This window comes from Pelodiscus sinensis, chromosome 1 (assembly GCF_052426305.1).
Source record: "Pelodiscus sinensis isolate ZL-2025 chromosome 1, ASM5242630v1, whole genome shotgun sequence".
NCBI lineage: Eukaryota > Metazoa > Chordata > Testudines > Trionychidae > Pelodiscus > Pelodiscus sinensis.
In genome coordinates, this window is record NC_143052.1 from 104,109,974 (window position 1) to 104,132,395 (window position 22,422).

General features: G+C 42.9%; 1 protein-coding gene across 5 annotated transcripts in view; it reads right to left on the bottom strand.

The window, feature by feature from the left end:
- Positions 1–22,422, bottom strand: part of BRAF (B-Raf proto-oncogene, serine/threonine kinase) — a 568,039-nt gene that overhangs the window by 89,408 nt on the left and 456,209 nt on the right. For all 5 annotated transcript variants that reach the window (XM_089782036.1, XM_075939782.2, XM_075939791.2 and 2 more), the window contains exon 2: positions 14,428–14,529. In XM_089782036.1, coding sequence (XP_089638162.1) covers positions 14,428–14,511 — 84 coding nt within the window. In that variant the 5' untranslated portion in view covers positions 14,512–14,529. The remainder of the gene's footprint in view (positions 1–14,427; positions 14,530–22,422) is intronic.

A 22,422-nucleotide genomic window follows, 5' to 3' on the forward strand; every position in this document is an offset into this window, starting at 1 on the left:
GTCCTCAAATAATGATTTAAAGACTTCAAGTTACATAAAATCCACCATTTATACTAGTCTGCTCACTGGCCATTGGAGATATTTGCTGCTAGCAACCACAAATTTAGCCACATAACATTGCAGGCAGCAGCATTATACCATTCCCTCCATGAACTTAACTGGCATGAAGACTGGTTTTTTTGGGGGGAGGTGGGGGGTTGCGCTTCTCACTGCTGCCCTTGGAAGGCTGTTGCATAACTTCACTCCTCCAATGTTTGGAATCCATCTGAAAACCAACCCTAAATTAGTTGATGGCTAGTTTATATCCAGTTGTTTTGTATCCATGTTGGCATTTACCTTTGATAACTCCTATTAGTGGCATTTATCCCCCCTCACCCTCAGCCCACATACATTTGGAGAGAGCAATCCTATCTCCCTCAAACTACGGTCACCAACCCGTCGATCGTGATCAACTGGTCAATCGGGAGGGCTCAGCCAGTCGATCGCGAGGTGTTCGGGGCCCCCACAATTACCCCCACCCCCAAGTAGCCTCACTACCTACCTCCAGCAACAATGGAGGTAGTGCCATGTACCCGCGGGGTGGACGGAAGTCCGGCATCTGCACGCCACTTCCGGGGTTTCCGGAAGTGTGCTGCCTGCTCCCCTCCTCCAGGTCTGTGACATGCCGGGGACTTGCTGCGTGGGGGGGAGGAGGTAGGAGTCCCGGTGGGAGGCGTGCACTGGGGCTTCCCTCCTGGGGAGGGGGAGAGGTGTTAGGAGTCCCCAGAGGATGCAAGTGCCGGAGCTTCCCTCCTCTGCAGGGATGGGGGAGGAGTCCCGGGGGGAGGTGTGCTTCCTTCCTCCGTGGTGGTGGTGGGGGGGGGGGGGGGGGGGTCGTCGGCCCTGAGAGGGCACATGCACAGGCTTTCCGACTCCACAGGAGTCGGGCCCGGAAGAGGCATGTGACAGGGCTTCCCTCCTCCGGCAAGGGGGAGGGGAAGAATCCTGGGAGGAGGCTGGTGCAGGGGACTCTCTGCCCCCACTGGCACCTTGACCCGTCACATAACCTGGTCCCCTGCCCCACCGGCACCCTGTTCTCTCTACCCTGCCCCCAGCCACAGAACCCTGGCCCCACTGGCACCCTGTCCCCTGCTGCAGAAACATGTCCCCTGCCGTCCTGGCACCCTGTTCCCTCTCCCCTGCCACCAGCCACAGAACCCTGCTCCCACTGGCACCCTGTCCCTTGCCCCAGCACCCCTAACATCCTTTCCCAGTACCATGTCCCCTGCTCCCACAGCACAAATGGGGCCACATTAGTGAGGCTTGGGGGTGTTATGGAGTAGGAGTATTTTTTGGCATCTCACTTGTGTGACTCCAGTTGACTTTTCTGTGGGTCAGTGACTCCTGACTCGAAACAGGTTCCCCGCCCTTCTCATAAATAAAGACAATGCAGAAACTTCGTGTTTGACATAGTATTTTATTTAAAAATGAAGCCTGGTGAACAAACCCCCAATTGGGGCCAAACCACCATCTGGCCACAGCATCAGAACACTCCTGCACTCCCTCTTCCCACAGACCCTAGAGCCTATCATACACTGGAACCCCCTGCCCTGCGCCCCTCACATATCCCAACCCAAATTCCTGAACCCGCACATCCAGAAGCCTGTGGCTTGCTTAGTACCCCAACCCTACATCTGACCCCAACACTGCCCAGCCTGAAGCCCCCTCCCCGAGCCAGCCATTCCCTTCTCCACCTCCTCCTGAATCCAGATTTCATCCCAGAGCTTGCACCTCTCACTCCTTCCCAAATCCCTCATTCCCACCCCAGAGCTACACATCCTGTCTCAACCTAGCGAGGGTACAGCTACACTGCAGGAGTTTTTCAGGATTCTGGAGATACCCAGAAAAACTCTTCTGCATCCAGGGATGTGTTTGTTCTTCCGCTTTTTTTAGTGGAAGAGCAAACATGCTATTTCGGTCACCCCTATGTTCCTCTTTCCACAAGGAATAAGGGGGCTTCAAAAGAAGGGTTTTTTCTGACATTTGGTCCAGTCTAGACAGGCCAAATGCTGGAAAAACCTCTTCCTACAGAAGAATTGGGGGGGGGGGGGGGGAGAAAGCGCAGTATAAGGGTTAGGAATAGCAAGTGATGGAGAGGAAGAGAATAGAGAGGAATGGGCGGGACTTCAAGAAAGGGGCAGGACGGTAGATCTTGGCTTGTTCTGTCATTTAAAAAGTGATCTTGGGTATAAAAAGGCTGGAGACCACTGCTCTAAAACCTTAATCTGGTTAGGCTAAGCAAGCCAAGGTCTTTAAAGTCTTCTCTCAGAAGGTAGGTTTTCCATTCCTCTGATCATTCTCATAGCCCTCCTTTGCACCTGTTGCAATTTTATTTCATCCTTCTTAAACACAGCAGACCAGAGCTGCACACAGTATGCCTGATGAGGCTCACCAGTGAACTCACAAACAGTACTAACATTTCCCTGTCTCTATTGGAGATCCCTTATCTGATGCATCATAAGGCTGCATTAGCAACCTGTTCCACAGTCCCATCACATTGGCAGCTCAGTCATCCTCTGATTAACCAATTCGCCCAGGTCTCTCTCCTCTTCTATCACTTCCAACTAGATAAATCCCCACTTACAGCAAAAAAATCTTATTGTTTGTTCTTAAGTGCATGACTTTGTACTACTGAATTTCATCCGATTTCTATTACACCACATTTTTAAGGTCATTCTGGCCTCCTTATATGATATTCCAGTCTTCTATATTGGCAACACTTCCCAACTTTACCATATCTGCAAATTTTATTAGGACACTCCCAATTTTATGTGCTAACGTCATTCATAACAATGTTAAGATTAGTCCCAAGACCGAGCTCTGTGGAACTCCACTAATATCTTCCCTCAAACATAACAGCTCACCTTTCAGTACTACCTGTCTTAGTCTCCCTTTTAACAAGATCTAATCTACCTTTCAATTTTCATATTAATCCCCATCTTTTCCAATGATTTCCTACGTGGAACTGTACCAAGGGCCTCACTGAATTCTAGGTAGATTAGTTCTACTGCATTTCCTTTGTTTAAAAAAGTATCAGTTATCTTCTCAAAGTAGGAAGTCAGATTAGTTTTGCACAATCTGCTTTTTGTAAAATCATGTTGTATTTTATCCCAATTACCACTCACCTCTGTATCCTTAACTACTTTCTTTCGAAATTTGTTCCAAGACCTTGCATCCAACTGAGTTCAACTAACAGGCCTGTATTTTCACCTCTTTCTTAAAATTATGTATTATATTAACAATTCTTCAGTCATGGAGTATGACACCACTTTACAAATTCATTAAAAATGCTGGCTATTTGGCCTTTTATTTCATGAACCAATTCCTTTAATTTCTTGGATGGAGATTATCTGGGCTCCTTGATTTAGTCTCATTAAAATGTTCTGAGTTTGACTTCTACATCCTCATTCCCGTTAGCCACCCTGCCACTGACCTTAAGCTTTTCATTTTAAAGGCTAAGTCTTTATTTTGAAGTTTCCACATATTAACCATAGTGTTGCCTTTCTTTCAGTTATCTGAGACACCACAGTCTATTGTACACTGACAATATAATTGAAGTGAGACTACTAATGAAGCTGCAATAGCATTAAATGCAGTACCTACACCCTTTAAACAGGTTAATTAGACAACATATCCAAAATGTTACAGTTGGTATTTTTTTAATATATAGTGGGTTTACATTTACATACCCCTGAAAAAGTTAAACCTCTTAAACAGTTACCCACTGACGAAATAAACTTACTGTGAGAGTCCATGATACAGTTTCAATATAGCCATGAAACAGCAAACTGCACTATATTCTGCAGAAGTGCCAGGAAATTCTGCTTCCAGAATTACTGCTGTTGGTGATAATTAGAAGTTTTATGAAGAATGACTCCATTCTGTGGTAGTCTTCATAAGCTTACAAATCAAGTAAGAATCTTCTAGCTTTATATCAAAGTGAATGCTGAGAAAAAAATTCTGATATACATTTTTAGAGTCACTTTCTTGGGCCATAACCAAACTTGACATTTGTTTCTTAAAAGGATACTAATAGAATATGTAAAGAAGGGGAAAGGTTAAAAAATTAATCTGAAATATGAAGTGAAAAGATGGGTTTTGCCTAGCTGAAATAGTAGCACTTGGTGAAAATCTACATCTCCTCTAAAGTAGGTAGTAGGGATGTTAAATATCAGTTAATTGAATAGTCCATTAACCTCATGACTTCTTATTGGTTACTCGACTCTTCTATAGTACCCAGGGGTGGGGCCAGTAGCCAGTGCACTCCAGCCACACTCCTGAGAAGCCCCCTGCCACTCAGGGCTGCTGCCTCTATCAGTTACTACAGTTATTACACCCTTTAAACAGGTTAATTAGACAGCATATCCAAAATGTTACAGTTGGTGTGCTATGTGTGTGTGTTTACATTTCCATACCTCTGAAAACATTAAAGCTCTTAAACAGTTATCCATTGACAAAATAAACTTATTGTGAGAGTCCATGATACAGTTTCAATATAGCCATGAAACTGCTGTATCAGAGGCAGTAGCGTGAAGTGCCAGGAAGGAGCTGGTCCACAAGGGAAGCCAGTTGAAAAATGAGCTCCCCTCGTGGACCAGCTGCCTTTTGCCCTGTGCTGTTACTTCTGATGCAGAGGAAGCACTACAGGGTGGCAGCAGCCACTGTCCAGGGGAGGTCTGAGCTCCCGGACCTGGCACAAGCTGGGACTTAGCTGGGCTGCCTACCCACCTAGCTCCTAATACACTTTAAATGCAGAGCCGCAGCAGGGGTAGCTCCTGGAGCCATTGCAAGCCAGGATTGAGCCAGGCTGCTGGCCAGCTTGCTAAATAACTTACTGGTGGGGGGAGGAGGGAAATGTGTGTAGTCCATAGCATTAACTTATACGCTTTTGTTTATCGGTTAATCGACTACACCAGGGGTGGCCAACCCATTACAGACAAAGAGCCAAAACAGTGGTGGATACAGCACAAAGAGCCGAGGGAAAGAAGTTGTTGCGGAAAAAAACCCACACTGCCCCTTTAAGAGCTGCATGTGGCCCAAGCAGGCTTCTGTCGGCCGCAGCGTCAGATCTCGCTGCCACAAGTGACGCCCAGACCAGACAAGGAAAAAAGGTCAGAGCAGAGGAATGCAGAACAGCCACGGGTGTGGGAGCCAAGCCATGGGAGCTGCAATTTTTCCTTTGAAGAGCTACATGCAGCTCGCAAGCCGTGGATTGACCACCCCTGGACTACACTATTACATCCCTAGTAGATAGAGATCAGATCAGAGCCTTGAAGTGTTTGAGCATCAAGTTTATGACCATGGGTTCCAGATCTGGGACCCTCAGGTTTGGCTTCTAAACAAACGTTTTAAAAATTGTTTTAAAAGCACTGAGAAACCCAAATGCCACCAAATTAAATGGGATCATATGCAGAGTTCAAGCACTGTTGATGCCAGGATATTTTTATTTATGCTCCTAAGTTCATATTTAGTTTTATTAAACTTTAGACACTTAGGTTTTGGCCCTACCCATTTTATCAGTTGAGTGTATTAGTCGTGGGCAAGGGTTTAAGTCAGGTGCGGAGTCACAAGAGTCCAGTATTTATTCCTACACTCACTCAAAGGGAGAATAGCACAGAATAACTCAGCATCACTCTGCCATTTCTCCTGCATAGTAGTACTTTCTTCGAAGTCCCAAAAGCTATTAAAAATGGTTTGGTATCTACCAATTCCAGTTGATTTCAAACTTATTCTCTGTATCTACAATTTATACTGTATCTGCGATAAAGAAAAGTTTTCTTAAGTAAATCTGTGGTTGCTGATGGGGTCTAAATTAGCTGTTACTGCTTAAAGATTTAAGAGTCAACATGGATAGTTCTCTGAAAACATCCATTCAACCTGCAGCAATAGTGAAAAAAGCTAATAGAAAGCTGAGGGAATTATTAGGAAAGGTAGAACACACACAATATCATATTGCCTCAGATAACAGTCAGTCAGTGGAACTCTTTCTACTAGAGGCCATTATTAAGGCTAACACTATAATAGGACTTTAAAAAAAAAAAACCTAGATATGCGCTTGGATGAAAGGTCCATCACTGGCTATTAGCCAGGTGGGGCAGGGAGACAAAGCCATGCTCTGAAATTTCCCTAGCTTCTGTTTACCAAAAGTTGGGAATGGGCAATACAGGGTGGATCATTAGTCATTCCCTCTGAAGCAACTGGCATTGACCACTGTCAGAAGACATTGGGCTCGATATTGGGCTAGATAAACCATTGCTCTGACCCAGTATGCCCATTCTTATGCAGAATTCCTGCTGAATCTAGGCAAATGTGTGCCCTAATATGATAAATTATGGAAAGAGAATTTGAGAAACTGAATTGGTCTGAGATAAAATTAAATATACAGTACAAGAGTCATTACTGTTTAAACATTGGCTGTACTCATAACTGGTTAGTCCACATAGCTGTACTAACAAAAGAACCCTTACAACCAAATTAGAAAATATTAGCTGTTACTTAAGTTTATCAATTAAATATAGAACTAGCTTATAGAGAAGGCTGATTAGAAAATATGTAGTGTTGTTTTAGATGTCTAAAAAGTGTTCTCTTTTTGGAAGCATAAACATATTGTATTTTTGTTCATTTCACCTTCCACTCTTCAGCCTTCACCACTTCCCTTCGAGTTTCTCTGCAGCCATGTTCCTTTCTGTCCCCCAACACGTGTCACTTAGGGTATGTCCACATGGATTGCAGGAGTGAGCATCTGAGCCTGGATGACAGACTTAGAGCTGTAGTGAGAGTCTAGCTAATTAACACCAAGATAGGCAATAATTTTTAATGGGAGGACCACGCCAAGATTTTGGAAAGTGGTCAGAGGCTGCACTTTTCTATGAAGAGGGTGCACGATTTGGGAGGGAGGTTAGGTACAGAAGGGAGCTCGGGGCACAGGAAAGGGTATGGGGTCTGAGGGAGTTTGGGTTAAGGAGGGGGTTGTGACCTAGGGCAATGGACTGGAGTATGGGTGCAGGAAAAGGTCTGGCCTAAGGGAAAGATGTAGGAGGAGGTGCAGAATCTAGGAGGGAGTTGTGATCTGGGTCGGGGGAAAGAGGATGCAGATGGTTTGGTGGTGACCTGGGGCAGAGGATTGAAGTGAAGGATCCAGCAGGGAGTATGGGTGCAGGAGAGGATTCTGGCATGGGAGAAGGGCATAGGAGGGGGTGTAGGATCTGGAAGGGAGCTGAATAGTGGTACCAGAGGCAGGGTCTGGCTGGGAGGTGTTTATCTAAGTGCTGCTGGCCAGCAGCATTCTCAAGCAGTCTTCCCTGCCTGCTCTTGGCTGGCTGTTTCATGATGTTCTCTGCACTGGGGGAAGGGTGTGTGTGGAAGAGGCAATGGGAGCTGAGAAATTGTCCTGCTCTGCCCCCATCACCAGCAAAATCTCCCAGCATTAATTTGCTGGTTTCCAGCCAATAAGATGCCCCACTGGGGCTCTTGTACATTTCAAAGGAGGAATACAGAAGTGCTTATCGACTAGTCAAATAGTCGATGGAAATTCCACTGATTACTCAACTAGCAAATGAATCACTACTTAGCATCCTATTTTATATCCAGCACTGAGACACATTCTAGTCTCAGACTAACTGTGGCACGGCAACTTCTAACAAGCCAGTAAAGGCCAACCATTACCCTTACACCAGGCTAAAACAGACAAGTTGAACAAAGAAATCACATTAACATGTTTAAGATATAAAAATGCACAGTAAAGGCAAACAAATAACCTTATCTCTGCCCTCCAGTGATATTATGCAAGGAATACAGGATTCTGATTAAAATATTTTAGTGTTTCTGGTCCCAGATTAGATACTTCTTGTGTTTAAATAGCCATTTTAATCTTGCATCTTCATCCTGAGGCATCTGGGTATCTTAAATATGCTTTTTCGGACCTTAAATTTGGATTTCTTTTAAGTATAACATTAACTCTGAATTTTCTGGTCCAATTACAACATTCCTGTAATGTTTTTAGCCTTAAACTTATCAACATTAAGAGAAAGTAACAGCTTTTACATTTAAGAATACTCTTCGTTTTAAAAAAAAGTCATATATGAACATTGAAAAAGAATCACATTTATAATGAGGTGTTAAATTCACTCATTTTAATTTTTTAAGAGCAGTACATCAAAGCAGAACAATAAGCGTAATAGTTAATCTGGCCTTATGCTGCAATGGATTTAGCAGAGTGTTGTGTTAGTGAAGTCAGTGCTATGTGAACAAAGGTGGTGAATTGAATTAGAGTCTCAATGCCCACACTTAAAGAGCTCCGCATGTGCTCATACCTACAATAGTTTTGCCTCAACATGCAACAGAACAGAGGCAGATAACTAGCTCACTAGTTTGCAATTACAGAATCTTTAAAAAATGACCATTGGAGCAAATAATCTACCAAGAAAAACGTCACTAAATAACTGGTCTCCCTCATGCAACTGAGCCATTACAACCAACAAAGCTGTTGCACCCAAATTAGATGTACAGGAAAGGGTGGGGACTGATGTCACAACGATCCCATTTGAGAGTTGCCTGAGCTATTCAGCTGACCTCATCCAGCCATAAAAAAAATAAGACAAAACAATAATAACTTAATTAACCTAATTACTTCAAACAGTTTAAAATTTCAATTAATTTCAACTATCCTGGTAAATTTCAACCATTAAGATTATTTGGAGCAAAACACAAATGATAAAACCATTACTAACCTTTCATAATATTTGTTCAAGAGGTGTTGTCCATATTAATTCCAATTAGGTGTCCACACAGTGCTTGCACAGACAAACTTTTTCCCTTAGCAGCATCTGTCAGGATAGGCAGGGAGCCACTTGGAGTGGCACTGGTATACCACGCTATGCATGACCCTGCTGACCCGCCCCTCCCTGGATTCCTTCTTGCCAGCCACTTCGGAAGAGCAGAACAGGGTGGATACTGGAATGGACGTAAACACCACATCTCAAAGAACAACAATTATGAAAGGTTAGTTACCATATTTTATTCTTTGAGTGCTTGTTCCAATTAGGTGACTCCCAAGCTATTCCCAGGAGGTGGGGTTGGAGTCAGTTGTGTCTGGTTGTAGGACTGCCCCACCTACAAGTAGCATCATTTCTTGCCTGCTGATCAATGGCATAATGTGCAGCAAAAGTATGAATTGAGGACTAGGTAGCCTCCCTGCATAGGTCCTGAATAGGGACCTGGGCTTATTTTAACCAAAAAAAAAAAAAAAAAAAAGCAGCTGTGGAGAAGACTAGAGCCCTTGTGGAATGGGCAGCGATTGCTGGTACAGGTGTACCAGCTAACTCATAACATTTACGAATACAGGCCCTTCACCCAGTCTGCAACCACCATAAAAAGTTGGAATGACTTCCTGAAGGACTTCATGAATCTGATGTAAAAGACAAGTACCCTAAAAATGTCCAGTGAGTGCAACAGCTGTTGCCTTACATTAGCATGCGGCTTAGGATAGAAAACTTGAGGAAAATGTCTTGACTTAGGTGGAATTAAGAAATCACCTTGGGAAGGAAGACTGGGTGAAGCCTGTGAAAGACTATATAAGGGGGCTTGGATGCGAGTGCTCTTAGCTCCAACACCTTTCCAGGACAGGTGTGAATGCATTCGTTAGAGACTCTGGATTATGACCGTAGAATGAGGAAAAGAGGGGCATTTCTTGTTGCTTTCCATCGCAAACAGAGCTACCTGAGGAAACTCCCAGCAACAGAAGATGGATTGGAGGATGTCGCCCTTCACCAACCACTCATAGCTGAGAAATGACCTGCTGAGGCAGTCTACCACTACATTCCAGAGCTCTGAGAAGTGTATAGAGTGGGCTATGCTATGCAAAACTCCCAGAAGAGAGCTTCTTGACATAGTGGTGATGACCTCACACCCCCGTTTATTAATATAGAACATAGTGGTGTTGTCTGTCAGAACAGACACACTGTGATCTTCCATAGTGGTGTGAAAGGTATGACAAGCCAAACCAACTGCCCCGAGCAACCTGACATTGAGTTTCTTTTACACATCATCTTCTGATCACCTGCACTGAGTCTGCAGCCCAAATAAACCCCTTCCCAAATATACCCCCCCCCCCCCCCAAACAGAGATTGGATGCATTCATGACTAGTGTTCTCTCGAGTTGGGGAGCATGAAAGGGTCAGGGTTGAGGCATGGTCAGGACTAGTGTCAGGCTGTCCCAGCCACGGAGGTAGACCAACTAGACCCACGCCTGGAGTGGCCTCAACCTCAAGTGCACGACTACGCATGTACAACGAGAAGTCCTGTGGCACCTTATAAACTAATAGATTTATTGGAGCATAAGCTTTCATGGGCAAAGACCCACTTCGTCAGATGCATGTAGTGGAAATTCCAACCATGTGAAAAGTGCATTACCACATGACAGAGGAGACTCAGGCAGCTACACACTATGGTTGTGGGAAAACACTCTAGAGATTGGATGAGTCGAGCAATGACTTGGAATCTCAATTCTGGCAGAAAAGCTCTCACCACTATTGAGTCAAGGACTGCTCCTATCAACTCTATCCTTGGGTAGGGAAAGTGTCCACTTTTCCAAGATGAGCAGAATTCCCAACCTCCGGGAAGTGCTCCTAATGAGGCTGATGTGAGCCTCCACCTACTCTCTGGAGCAGCTTCTCAACAACCAATTGTTGAGGTAGCGGTACCCCTCCAACCTCCTTTTGCGGAGAAAGGCAGCCATCACCACCATGCACTGTGTGAACATAGGGGAGGAGGGGGTGCATTTGAGAAGCCAAAGGGAAGCACCATGAATTAGAGCTGCTAAGTCAGGTGCACTGCCAAGAGGGGACTACCCTCTGTCAGCCTCTTCGGTGCTGGGCAGGTCGAGCGGTGCCACGGCTGATTTTCTCACTACAGTGCTGGGGGTTTACGGAACCGGGGTTCTTTGGCAGAGTCTTTTGCCTGCATTGTATTGCAGACTGATGCCAGAGCACTATGAACCGATCAGATGCTGTTGGCTTGAGAGCTGCCTTCATTAGCAACTGCTTCAGGCAAAAGTCTCTCTCCTTTGTTTTATGCTTGAATGACTGGCAAATTTTGCAACAATCAGCGGAGACAAGAGTCGTGGGGGTCCCTGTTTGCCATGGGTTTATGACAGGAATTGCATGTCTTAAACCCTTCGGCTTGTGGCATAGCACACCACCCAAGGCGGGCAGTAGTAAAACTACCACCCTAACTACTAAATCTAAAATAATGACTAAAACTAGAAAACAGTAGGACAAGCAACAAACAAGCATAAGGTGGCTAGGGCATACTTGCAGAACAAGTGAAGTGTTCCAACGCCACCACAGACAATAAGAACAAACTGAGAGAGGGGTGGGTCAGCAAGGTAATATACAATATGATACACTACCAGCACTCCACAGGGCTCCCTGGCTGACCCAATGGATGCGGCTAGGGGAAAAAAAGTTTCTGATCTCCGTACATGTGGCACGCAAACACCTGTGGAACTGATATGAACAAGCACTCGAAGAAATTGAATTTCTTAAAGCCATTTGATTTTAATGCAAACAAGTCAAACAGATTTACTTACAGTCTCAGAAAAATCACTGCGCTCAAAGTATTCTAAATTTGAGGAATTTGTTGTAAGTTTGTATTTTTCACTAGAGAAAATAAAGATTGAACTCCCTACTTTCAAGGAACACCACAACTCAACTTTACTTATGGAGTTGCAACTAGCTGCTCTATAATATCTTGAGTTCTTTCCCTCATACTTTCTTCCAGTTCTACTCGACCAAGTCTAGAAATCCTATTTTTGGTCTTCCCATTTGAACGGCTTTACATATTGCAGGTGTAGATTTCATTTGCCAAATATCAGCCCATCTCTGTTCTTCCAGTTCTGTACTGACCATAACTGCACCATTCAAGCAAGTTTACTTACTAGCCATCTTGTATTATAATATTTAAACTATTTACACAAATTACTTTTGGATTTTCTCACATCATGCATTTTCTGTCCCAAATTCCTCTCTACCTGCTATTACAGAGATAAAAATATAGACAGTGATTTTTGTGAAGTACTGAACATTCCAAATAATGTTTGTTAAATGTCAAATATAAATTTGTGTTTGTTTTTATGTAAATTGAGAGTAGCTCATGAATGTAACAAATTAACCATTTCACCACTGGAAACCTATGCTTATCGTACATGCAACTTAATCATAGCAAAACCACGACACAATTGGCAGCATCTGCTCATGAGTGGAACAAGCTGTTTCACATCAGGATTCAAGTGTCTTGATAGAGTATGGGAAGATTAATGCCAAAGATTGCATTTCATTCATTACAGCATCCACTGGGAATGGTGAAATTCATGAATACTGGGAGCCATGGCTCCCAGCCCCTGCTGGGGGATTTCCAATGGGTCCTGGGTGCCACGGTGAGTTCCCTGAAGGGGCCAGGACAGGAGACCCACAAATACATAAAACTGGAATCATGATTCTGCAAGTCACAAGGATATCCTATATATCCCTTTCACATTCTCAAAGAATAACCATGATCTAAACAGCAAAGACATTTATATTTAAGAGTTAAAGACATTGTGCAAATATCTGTTTAACTAGTGACCTGACCCTGAGAAAGAAAAAGCTGGAAGTACCTCAAACAACCTACATTTTCAATTACACAATACCGAAAGGAAACAACTACAGTTTATCATTAAATAGATTCTTGTTAGCCCACAATGATTTTAATACCTATCTAAAGGGAAGAAACTGAATGAGTAGTACCAGTACCCCTCTTTTTATACAGATGCAGCTAGTACATGAGGCCCTTTAGTATGGCTTCAAATGGCTCTGTGCCCATTCATCTTTAAGAGCGAAGGCCTATGGACATGTACTTATGAAATAGCAAGAAACCTAGCTTCAACTATTTTGGTACTATCTTTCAATTTAAATGTGGTCTAAAAATATTACAAATATTCCGAAAGCAGGGTCATGGATTAAACAGGTCCATTCCAATCCTAACAATTTTATGATTCTACTCGAGTCTGTAAAGAATGCTTTAAGTTTAAAATTAAACTGAGTGGCTCTTAAAATCTTTAGAGTAGTGATATATACACATCCACACACTTTGAATACAGAACATAAAGTTGTTGTTACAGAGTCTATGTTTTACACTAGTTGTAACAATACATCTATTTCAGTAGTTTTTTGCCTTTCCCCTCAATGGTACACACATTACCCACCAGAGACCTTACAGTTTGTCATGACTCACTCTAATATGGGGGTGGGCAATAATTTCTGATGGGGGGCATTCCAAGATTTTGGTAAGTGGTCAAGGCCCACATTTTTCTATACAGGGGATATAGGGTTTGGGACAGGAGGTTGGGTACAGAAGGGAGCTTAGGGTAGCAGATTGGGGTGCAGGAGAGAGTGTGAGGTCTGAGAGAGACCTTGGATGAAGGAGGGAGCTGTGATCTAAGGCAAGGAATTGGGGTTCAGGAGAGAATTCTGACCTGGGGGAGTGGTGTAAGGAGTGGAAAATCAGGGGGCGGGGGGCAGGAGGGTTGTGACCAGGGACAGACTGAAGGAGGGTACAAAGGGTTTGGTTGTGACCTGGGGCAGGGGATTGGAGTGCAGGGTCCAAGAGGGGATATGGATACAGGAGACGAATTCTAGCCTGGGTGAGGGCTTAGATGGCGTACATGGTCTGGGAGGGAGTTGGAAGTGGCTGAAGTGCCTGGCCAGAGGCTGCCTCTGGAAGTGCTTACATAAGGCACCTCCTGCCAGCAGCACTCAGGCAGGCTTACTCCCCAGCAGCCCCAGATCACTAGCTGGCTGTGCATGTGGCTCTGGAAGGTGGGAGGGAGCGAGAGAGAGAATTCAATTCACATGCTGTCCCCACCCCCAAGCAATATCGCTTAGCTCCTATTGGTCAGGAATCAGCTAATGGGAGCTGAGAAGTTATGCTGCACTGCCCCACCCACAGCAAAATCTCTCAGCTCCCATTGGCTGGTTTCCAGCCAATAAGAACTGAGAGATTTTGCTGGGGAGGGCATGGGGGCAGCATGCTGAAGCCTCTCTCCCCAGCCCTTCTCCCTTCAGCAAGATTAAACACAGAGCAGCTAGCTACTTTTATCAGTGCTGCTCCCTGCTACGGGGTGGACACAGGCCAGAACAAAAGGCTTGGTGGGCCGGACCTTGACTACCTCATCTCGAATACCTCTTTTCCATGTTAAAGTGCTAGAAGCACAATTTGTTTTTGTATAGTCAAGAAGGAAATAGTTCTCTATTGCAAGTATTACTATTAGACTCTTAATGGACAGTTAAATTATACCTGAAAAATATTTGGCATAGTACATGAATGCAAAAATCAAGTTTACCCAAAGCTTACCTCCAAGTATATTGATGGTGGATTATGCTCTCCGCCAAACTTATCCAGGAGTGCCTCTATATGTTCTTGTGTTAATTTAATCATCTGTTTTATATTCCACACCTAAAATATAAAAATATATTTTTATAAGAGGCAAATCTGGGACAGGTTTTAAACAATTAAAACCACAAACTCGCGTCTTAGTAGCTAAAAACTAAGTTCATCTTTAAGGCTGAAAAGAAATTAGACTCCTCCATTTTACTGCATTGACTGTAGAATGTAAAATAGACCCAAATGAATCATTTTTTCCAGAACTTTGACAACAGAAGTCCTTAATAAAAATACAGTTACAAAGTATCAGTAATGTCAATAAGAAACAGAGTGGTGGTGATTATGATCATTTACCTGTATCAGCCTCCATTCTGTTCCAGTTTTTAACTAAATTGAGCAAAGACACCCGCTTTTTTTAATTTTGAAATGCAGGAGCCACTAAAAACAAAAATTTATATTGTACCTTACTTTTCATAAGGAGATCTCAAAACACTTTAAAAAGTAGTGTCTATCTCCATTTTACAGATGGAGAAACTGAAGCAAAGAGGTGTAGTGATATGTCCAAGATTATATTTGATACAGTGCAAAACAAATCTGATTAGGAGAAAACTAATCTATGTAATGATTAAAGTTTCAGGATTTTATTAATCAATTCAAGTTGCTATGATGACACTACCGCAAACCAACAAATGTCAGTTCATCATTGAATGTTTGACTACTGTAATCACATGATCAAGATATTTGTAATGTACTTACCATCACAATATTTAAATTACCTGATCTTAAATACATTGTACATTTGGAGCTCTGTACTGCCTCAGTTTGCAAGTGTTTCCTACTGAAATCAATACCGTTTGCTCATAGTTTGAGTGCAGAAACAGACCACTTGCAGGATGTAGGACAGCACATTGTGAAATAACTCAAGTTGTTATTCACACTCATTACAACATGATTTAACGAGCCAACAACAACCACTGTTAATATGAGATGATTCTGAATAAACTAAGCACTATGACTGCTAACTTGCACTGTAAGTCACCACTATGCAATCTTCAGTTACTGAAGCTTAATCGATACAATAGTAAGCTCACTTACAGGAAAACAAGGTACCTAAATCCAGAAACCAGAATTTTTTCCACTTGTTGGACCAATAGACTTGTGTCTGCAGAAGAGAGAGACCTTTATTTTTCTTAAAGTTTGCTATAAATCTAATGTGGTGAAAACTGAGGAAGATTTAAATTCAACAAGCTAGAGAAAAAAAACGCACTTCTGTTCTCTGAAGGTACCATTTATAAAAATATCACTACTCAAAATAGATACTATTACTTAAGAGACTAGTGATGAGCGGAGCTCCTGTCTGTGGCAAGCCCCCAGTCTGTGACAGGCTTGCCCCCACCAGATACTGATTAACTGGAACTAGTAAGCATCACCTACTAAGGATGATGCTTACCGATTAATCTTTCACATCTCTAACCTGGAATTCAATTGTTTCTCATAAAATGGAAAAGGATGGGGTCTGGTAAGAGGGAATTATACGGTATAATGACCACAGAGGGAAGCTAGAGACCAGAGATGGGAAAGAGGGCAGTTATAACACAGCTGACCCTTCTGGCCCAGTAATCTATATATTGCTGAGAGTTTCTCTTTGTCTCCCAGCCAGGAACATGCACCTCTCCCACAGCTGTGCCAGTGCAGCTGTAGCGGTAATGGTCAGATGCTTCTCCCAAGAAAGGTTTGCCACCCCAATTTAAATGAAGAAAAATAAAAATTTTCAGTTCTGGACCTGAGCAATGCCAGTATAAATAGAAGATTTACCTATAAAGTAAGTAAAGAGAATTTTTTTCTGCAACACATGTTAGAAGTTTGAAACACACCCGACTCATTTTTAAAGAGATATTTCAATTATTCAGCAGTAGCTATTAAGGATGAGGACATCATGAAAATAAAAACAAGGTGAAAAATGGCTGGGTAACTCTAGCTCAGTGTTAAGTTTGGAGAACAAAGGATAAATTTTGATTCTAGCCAGGACGTCAAGTTCAAGAAGTAATAGTTTGAATAAAGATGTACAGAACTCAGTGGCAGCCTTCCAAATATTATATATGTAAACTCAGTGGAAGATAGCCGTAAAGACCAACTTTTTTCTCTGAACTTTGACCATAAGTTGTGTGCTTGCCAAGAAGCAGCAATGAGGGAGCTGTGCAATGTACACATCAGAAAGCTCTCTCTCTCATCTAATCTGTTCCAGATAAGAGTAAGGAATTTTACTTGATAAACTGATGAAATAATATCCTGCAAGTTTGGATATGCATTGCAAAAGAAAGTTGGCAGGATGGTTAAGGTGGAATCCCAGTACTACTTTTGGAAGATATTTAGGATGAATGCACACCACCTTTCTTTAAAGGACTTGGCTAGTACATCTGTTGACAGGGCCCTAAAGCTGGCTCAAGACACAAGTTGAAGTCACCAATACCAAAAGGAAAACCTTCATTAATAAGTCTGTTCACATGTAAAGTGGCTTCAAAGGAAATTGTTATACTAATGTTTAATCACTACATTGACATCCAACATGGGCACTTGATCTTATAAATATGGTACATACAAAATATGCCGATTAAAAGATGCACAAAAACTTACTACCAGTGTTAAATAGGGCTTTAGGGATCTTAACAGTAAGCAAAAGACAGGACTATGCAGCACGTTAGAGACTAACAAGATGGTTTATTAGGTGATGAGCTTTCGTGGGCCAGACCCACTTCCTCAGATCAAATTGTGGAAGAAAAGTGGCATGACCATATATACGAAAGGGATACAATTTTAAAAAAAGGAACACATATAAAATTGACAAATCAGATTTTAGAACGGGGGGGGGGGGGGAAGAGGTCAGTGTCTATGAGATAATGATATTGGGGGAAGCTATTTTTGTAATGGGTAAGGTAGTTAGTAAGCACTGAGCATGAGAAAGCCACTCTACCAGTATGGCTGGAGTCCATACTGAGCTAATCTCCACTCAGCTCTTGGTAGGGTCAGTGAATGAAATGCTTTTGAAAAGTGATGTAGGAATCAATTCTCACTGGCTTTCAAAGCAACTTTCACTTCTAAGTCATTTAGGTACTTTTTGAAATTGCTGGCGATGGACAACCACTTCGTGGAAGAACTTAAGACTCAATATCCATCTTCTAAGCTAAGGGCATCAAATACCTACATAGGGTAGTTGCGGAAGCAATCTCCAGCTGATAAGGTAGTCTCATCTGGTTACCTCTGTACTACCAGAAGTTCCCCCATTTCTTCTCTATGGTCAACAACTTTCTCCCTCCCTGCAAGGATGTTTTCTACTTTGCATCCAGCACCTACTATTTTGAGCTGCTTTCCCCCCCCTCCCCCTTTCTCTTTCAGTTCTACTGCTCTAGTACTGTTATGAAAACAGAAGCAGTATAACCAGCAAGAAGAGGCCTGCTCTATTCAGCAGCTGCCAGGCACATAGAGAGCAATCTTTCAGAGTCAAAATCTGAGTATAGTTCTGGGAAAGCCCAAATAGCTGCCAAATGAATTGGGAGGAGGGCACACAAATTCTAAACCACGCCTTTTCACACGGAATCATGAACTTTTTCTATTGGACCTAGTTACTTTTCCTAGATAGCTGGAAGGAGTCTACCAAAAAATTAACCTCTTGATCTCTATCCACTTAGAAGCATTACTTAGAAGGGGAAAGGTACATGAACTCTCTCCCCGTTCAGTAAGTAGAGAAAGCTTTCCGCAAATGTGAGCATTAGATAAGTTGCACAACATTCCAACAGTGGGTTGCTTGAATATATTGCAGAAAGATCTCTGTGGTATCTCACTCTTGAAAGAGCTAGCATCAAGCTGAGACAACTCACATGGTAGTCTATATTAACATACCACTAGGGAACTTTAGTGCACCCTACACAGGGCTGGTTAGTGTGTGACAAAGGAGGATTAAAATTTACACCTTTTGAAGTGCACAAAAGTATTGTACTGGTAAGTTTAGGATAATATAATGTGCATGAAGGGGAGAGAGGAAGAGAGAGAGAGAGAGAAAGATGTTCTTCTTACTCTTGGAAGGCTGTGATGGCTCTCTCAAGAACCAGGAATGAGAATGACCTTGTTTGTCACTCTCTTGCTGAAAGCAGTGGGTCTTTCTTGAAGTAGCTGGACATCAGCTCCCTGACACCACCAGCCTTTCAGCTATTCAAACATTCTCCTCTGGGCTATGGCAGACCTAAATTTGCCTTTAAGGTAAACAATAGAGGCACCTCAATACCTGCATCCTTTTGAATCATTTCCCTGTAATATCTAGCCTTCAACATTAGCTACTCTCAGAAATTCTAGATTCTCTGCTTCCAGGGTTCAACATACCTCAGTTTATTAATTTTACCTTAAACCAACACTCCTGTACAACATACAGCACTTAAACAAGCTTATTTTTGTTTTGTTGTAAGAATGAAGATTTGACCAAAAAAACAGAGAGAGGTGGAAACAAAACAGTTATACAATAAAACAAACCATAAAATGCCAATCTGGTCTACACTTAACAAGTTACCCTTTCTATTTAATAAAATAGATTTCTCCCCAAAAGGCCAGTCTGTTTCAGGGCTAGCTAGTTTCTTAAGAACCACAATCTGAAAGTCCAAGAACATTTCCCCTCTTCACACAGGGTTATTCTGAGTAAATGAATGGGGAGGGTGTCTCCCTCTGTGTTGTACCAAAACCAACCTCCAGTTTCTATTTACTAACAGGTTGAGCACCTGTATGTTGTAATTTTGTCTCTTTTTTTTTTTAACCTTTAAGTAGTTTCATTCCTTTGTCCTTGGTGCTGATTGCTTCCCATTCAAAGTCTTATTATTGCTCTAGGCTAAACAACTAAGTTTGCACAGGGCAGCACCAGCCAAAGAGGGTGGAGTGAAAAATCCCCCTTGCCCTAATGGGCCATTACAGAAATACCTTTCCTCCTAGGAAGTGGGTCTTGCCCACGAAAGATCATCATCCAATAAACCATCTTGTTAGTCTTTAAAGTGCTACATAGTCCTGTATTTTTCTCCTATGGGACGTCTACACAGCAAAGTTATTTCGAAATAACTTTATTAGGGTCTACATAGTAAAACTGATATTTTGAAATTAATTAGAAATAGTGGAGCGCTTATTTCGAATTTGGTAAACCTCATTCCATGAGGAATAATGCCAAATTCGAAATAGCTATTTCAAAATAAGTGCTCTGCAGACACTTATTTCAAAATAGGGGGCCCTCCAGCCTTCCCAGGGTGCCCTAATGGCCACTCCAGCCTCACCCAAGAACACTCCTCAACCTCCCCCCTCTCCGGAGCCCTTAAAGGGGTTGACTCTGGCCACAGTGCTTGTGCCAGCTCCAAGCCTGCCAGCCCAGAGCCAGCATTCACTGCCCCTGACCCAGTGGCCTCAAAACATAAGCCAGCAAGCCACTGACAGCGGCCCCTCCACTGCTCCCTTGGGTGTCCATGGCCAGCTCCCAGGAGCCTGCCAGGGCCCGGAGAAGGCGGGCACCTTCCTGGTCCAGGGTGGAGACCATGGACCTTATTCAGGTTTGGGGGGGATGCCACCAACGTCCGTGATCTCTGCACTAGACGGAGGAACGCGGCCGTGTACGACAGGATAGCTGCCAGCCTGGCCTCCAAAGGCCACATGCAAACCCAGGAGCAGAGAAGCAGGTTTGCATGAAAATCAAGTTGGTCCAGCAAGACCCCCAACCCTGAGCTTCCCCTCACCCTTCTTCCCCTTGCTTCCCCCTTCCAGCTCCCACCTCCCAGGTTTCCCCCTCTCCTCTCTCACCCTCTCTTTTCCTCTCCGGCCTCCTTTCCCCAGTCTCACCAGAGTTTCATTCCTCCCCTCCCCCCGTTTTGTTAAATAAAGAGAGTTATGTGTTCATGAAAATATATTATTTGACATCAGGAAGGGGGGGGTTAGGGAGGGGTAAGTGGACGTGAGGGAGGAATGAGGCACAAGCCCCCAGTGGGGCAGACCAGGGAGGCTCTTAGTGCTCCTCAGGGTGGAAGCGCTCCCGCAGGGCCTTCTGGATACTGACAGCCCCCCTCTCCCTCCAATGGACCTCCCGGATGGCAGCCTGCAGAAAGTGCAGCCAAGCTTGTAGCAACGTGTCCACAAGAAGCACCAGAGTGCCCACAGGCAGCTCTGGCTCCGCGCTGCAGAGTGTTGTGGTGTCCCAAGTGAGGGCAACCAGAGCAAGCAGAGACAAAATGCATTGCTGTCCCTCATCGAGGTAGGCAAGCAAGCAGGGAAAGCTGAGAACCGGCTGTCCGGGGGGGTCCCTTTAAGCACAGGCCTCAGATAGCCTCAGGCAGCAGCTACACAAAATAATTCCTGACCTGATGCCCTGCCGGACCTGGCTCCGGCCGGCCTTAAATGTGATTCAGCGTCCACTCAGTGTGGACGCACTATTTCAAAATGCATTTTGTGTGTAGACGCGTTATTTCGAAATAAGCTATTTCAAGTAACTATTTTGCAATAACTATTTCGAAATAACACTGTAGTGTAGACATACCCCTAGAGACTAACTTCTACTTCAAGTGAATAAGGCATGCTTTTAGTATAAATATCTTGTACATACATCTTGCAATAATTATTAATATTAACTAGTTATGAGCTTTGTGTAGATCTCTTACACACTGCTGTTTACAGATAAATGTCACGTAAGACATGTTTAATACTGTGGTTAGTCTGTCAAATCTGGGTGAGAGATGTGGAAGAACAGAGGATCCATTGTCCTGGGATCTGACAGAGGCCGTAGTGCAGGGTGATAAGGGGCTCCCCGGGAGTGGGGCCAGGAGTGCACTGGCTGCTGGTTCCAACCCCAGGGACTATCAACTAGTTGGATAACCTCTAAGATTGCATGTAATTACACAATTATTCAATTATATGATATCCAACATCCCTAGCATAGAACCCATGACTACCAAATCCCAGGCATTACTATCTGTGTCATGGTGCCTATATAGTTTAACAGCAATATGGGGAGTGAATTAAAAGGGTAAAAAGCAGCATTTAGTCTTTCCCAGAAATTAAACTCTTTGAATGTGCCACAGAGGGTAAAGAATGCAATGAAATTCTAGATGACAACATAGAACAGTCCCCAGTTTCTGTTATAACATTCCCCCTCTAAGCACAAGAATACACTGCCCACTCCCAATGTAAGGTGTATAATGGGTTATCCATTTGGGGGAAGGAAAATAGAAAAAAGGTACAAGTTAAATATTTGATGAAAACATTTATTTTTTGCTGCATCATCCCAAAGTATAATTGAACTAGAAGTTAATTTAGTACAGCAAAAAAACAAAAAACAACAAAAAAAAAATCTACTGTAGGGTGTGGACCTGAGAAACATGACCTTTAACAATTGCACTCTAGTCTGAATGAAATAGTCATTCACACCAAATTTCAACCTACCAAAATGAAATGAAGCAAGAACCTTTACTAGCTGTAGCCAAATCTTTTGTTAACCCTAGTTTGTACACCTGAGTATAATTAACAATTTGAAAGCTACTTCAGGTCAAAATGTTCTAGCCTACGCTATGTATATATACATTCAAATAAAAAGTCTCTGCATTTAACTAGTTTAAAAACATGATTTTCGTATTTAGAACTGTGTTATAAATTTATGCAACACAATGATGACCCTTTCTATTTTCTACAAAAGTAAGTTATAAAAGTTGTTATAATTAACTATAGCAGAACCAGTGTAAACACTGGACAAAATTACTCAAGTGTTTATTACACTTAAGGCTGATTTTGCATTACCATTCAAACTGACTATTAGAGCAAAGGGAAAAATGTTTTTTATTCTAATTTGTGAAATGTCTCAATTTGTCAAATAAGAAGAACATTTTACATTGAATAAAGTCAGACAACATTTGTATATAAAAAAATTCAGACGCTGTGCTCAATGGCAGTCAACACTTT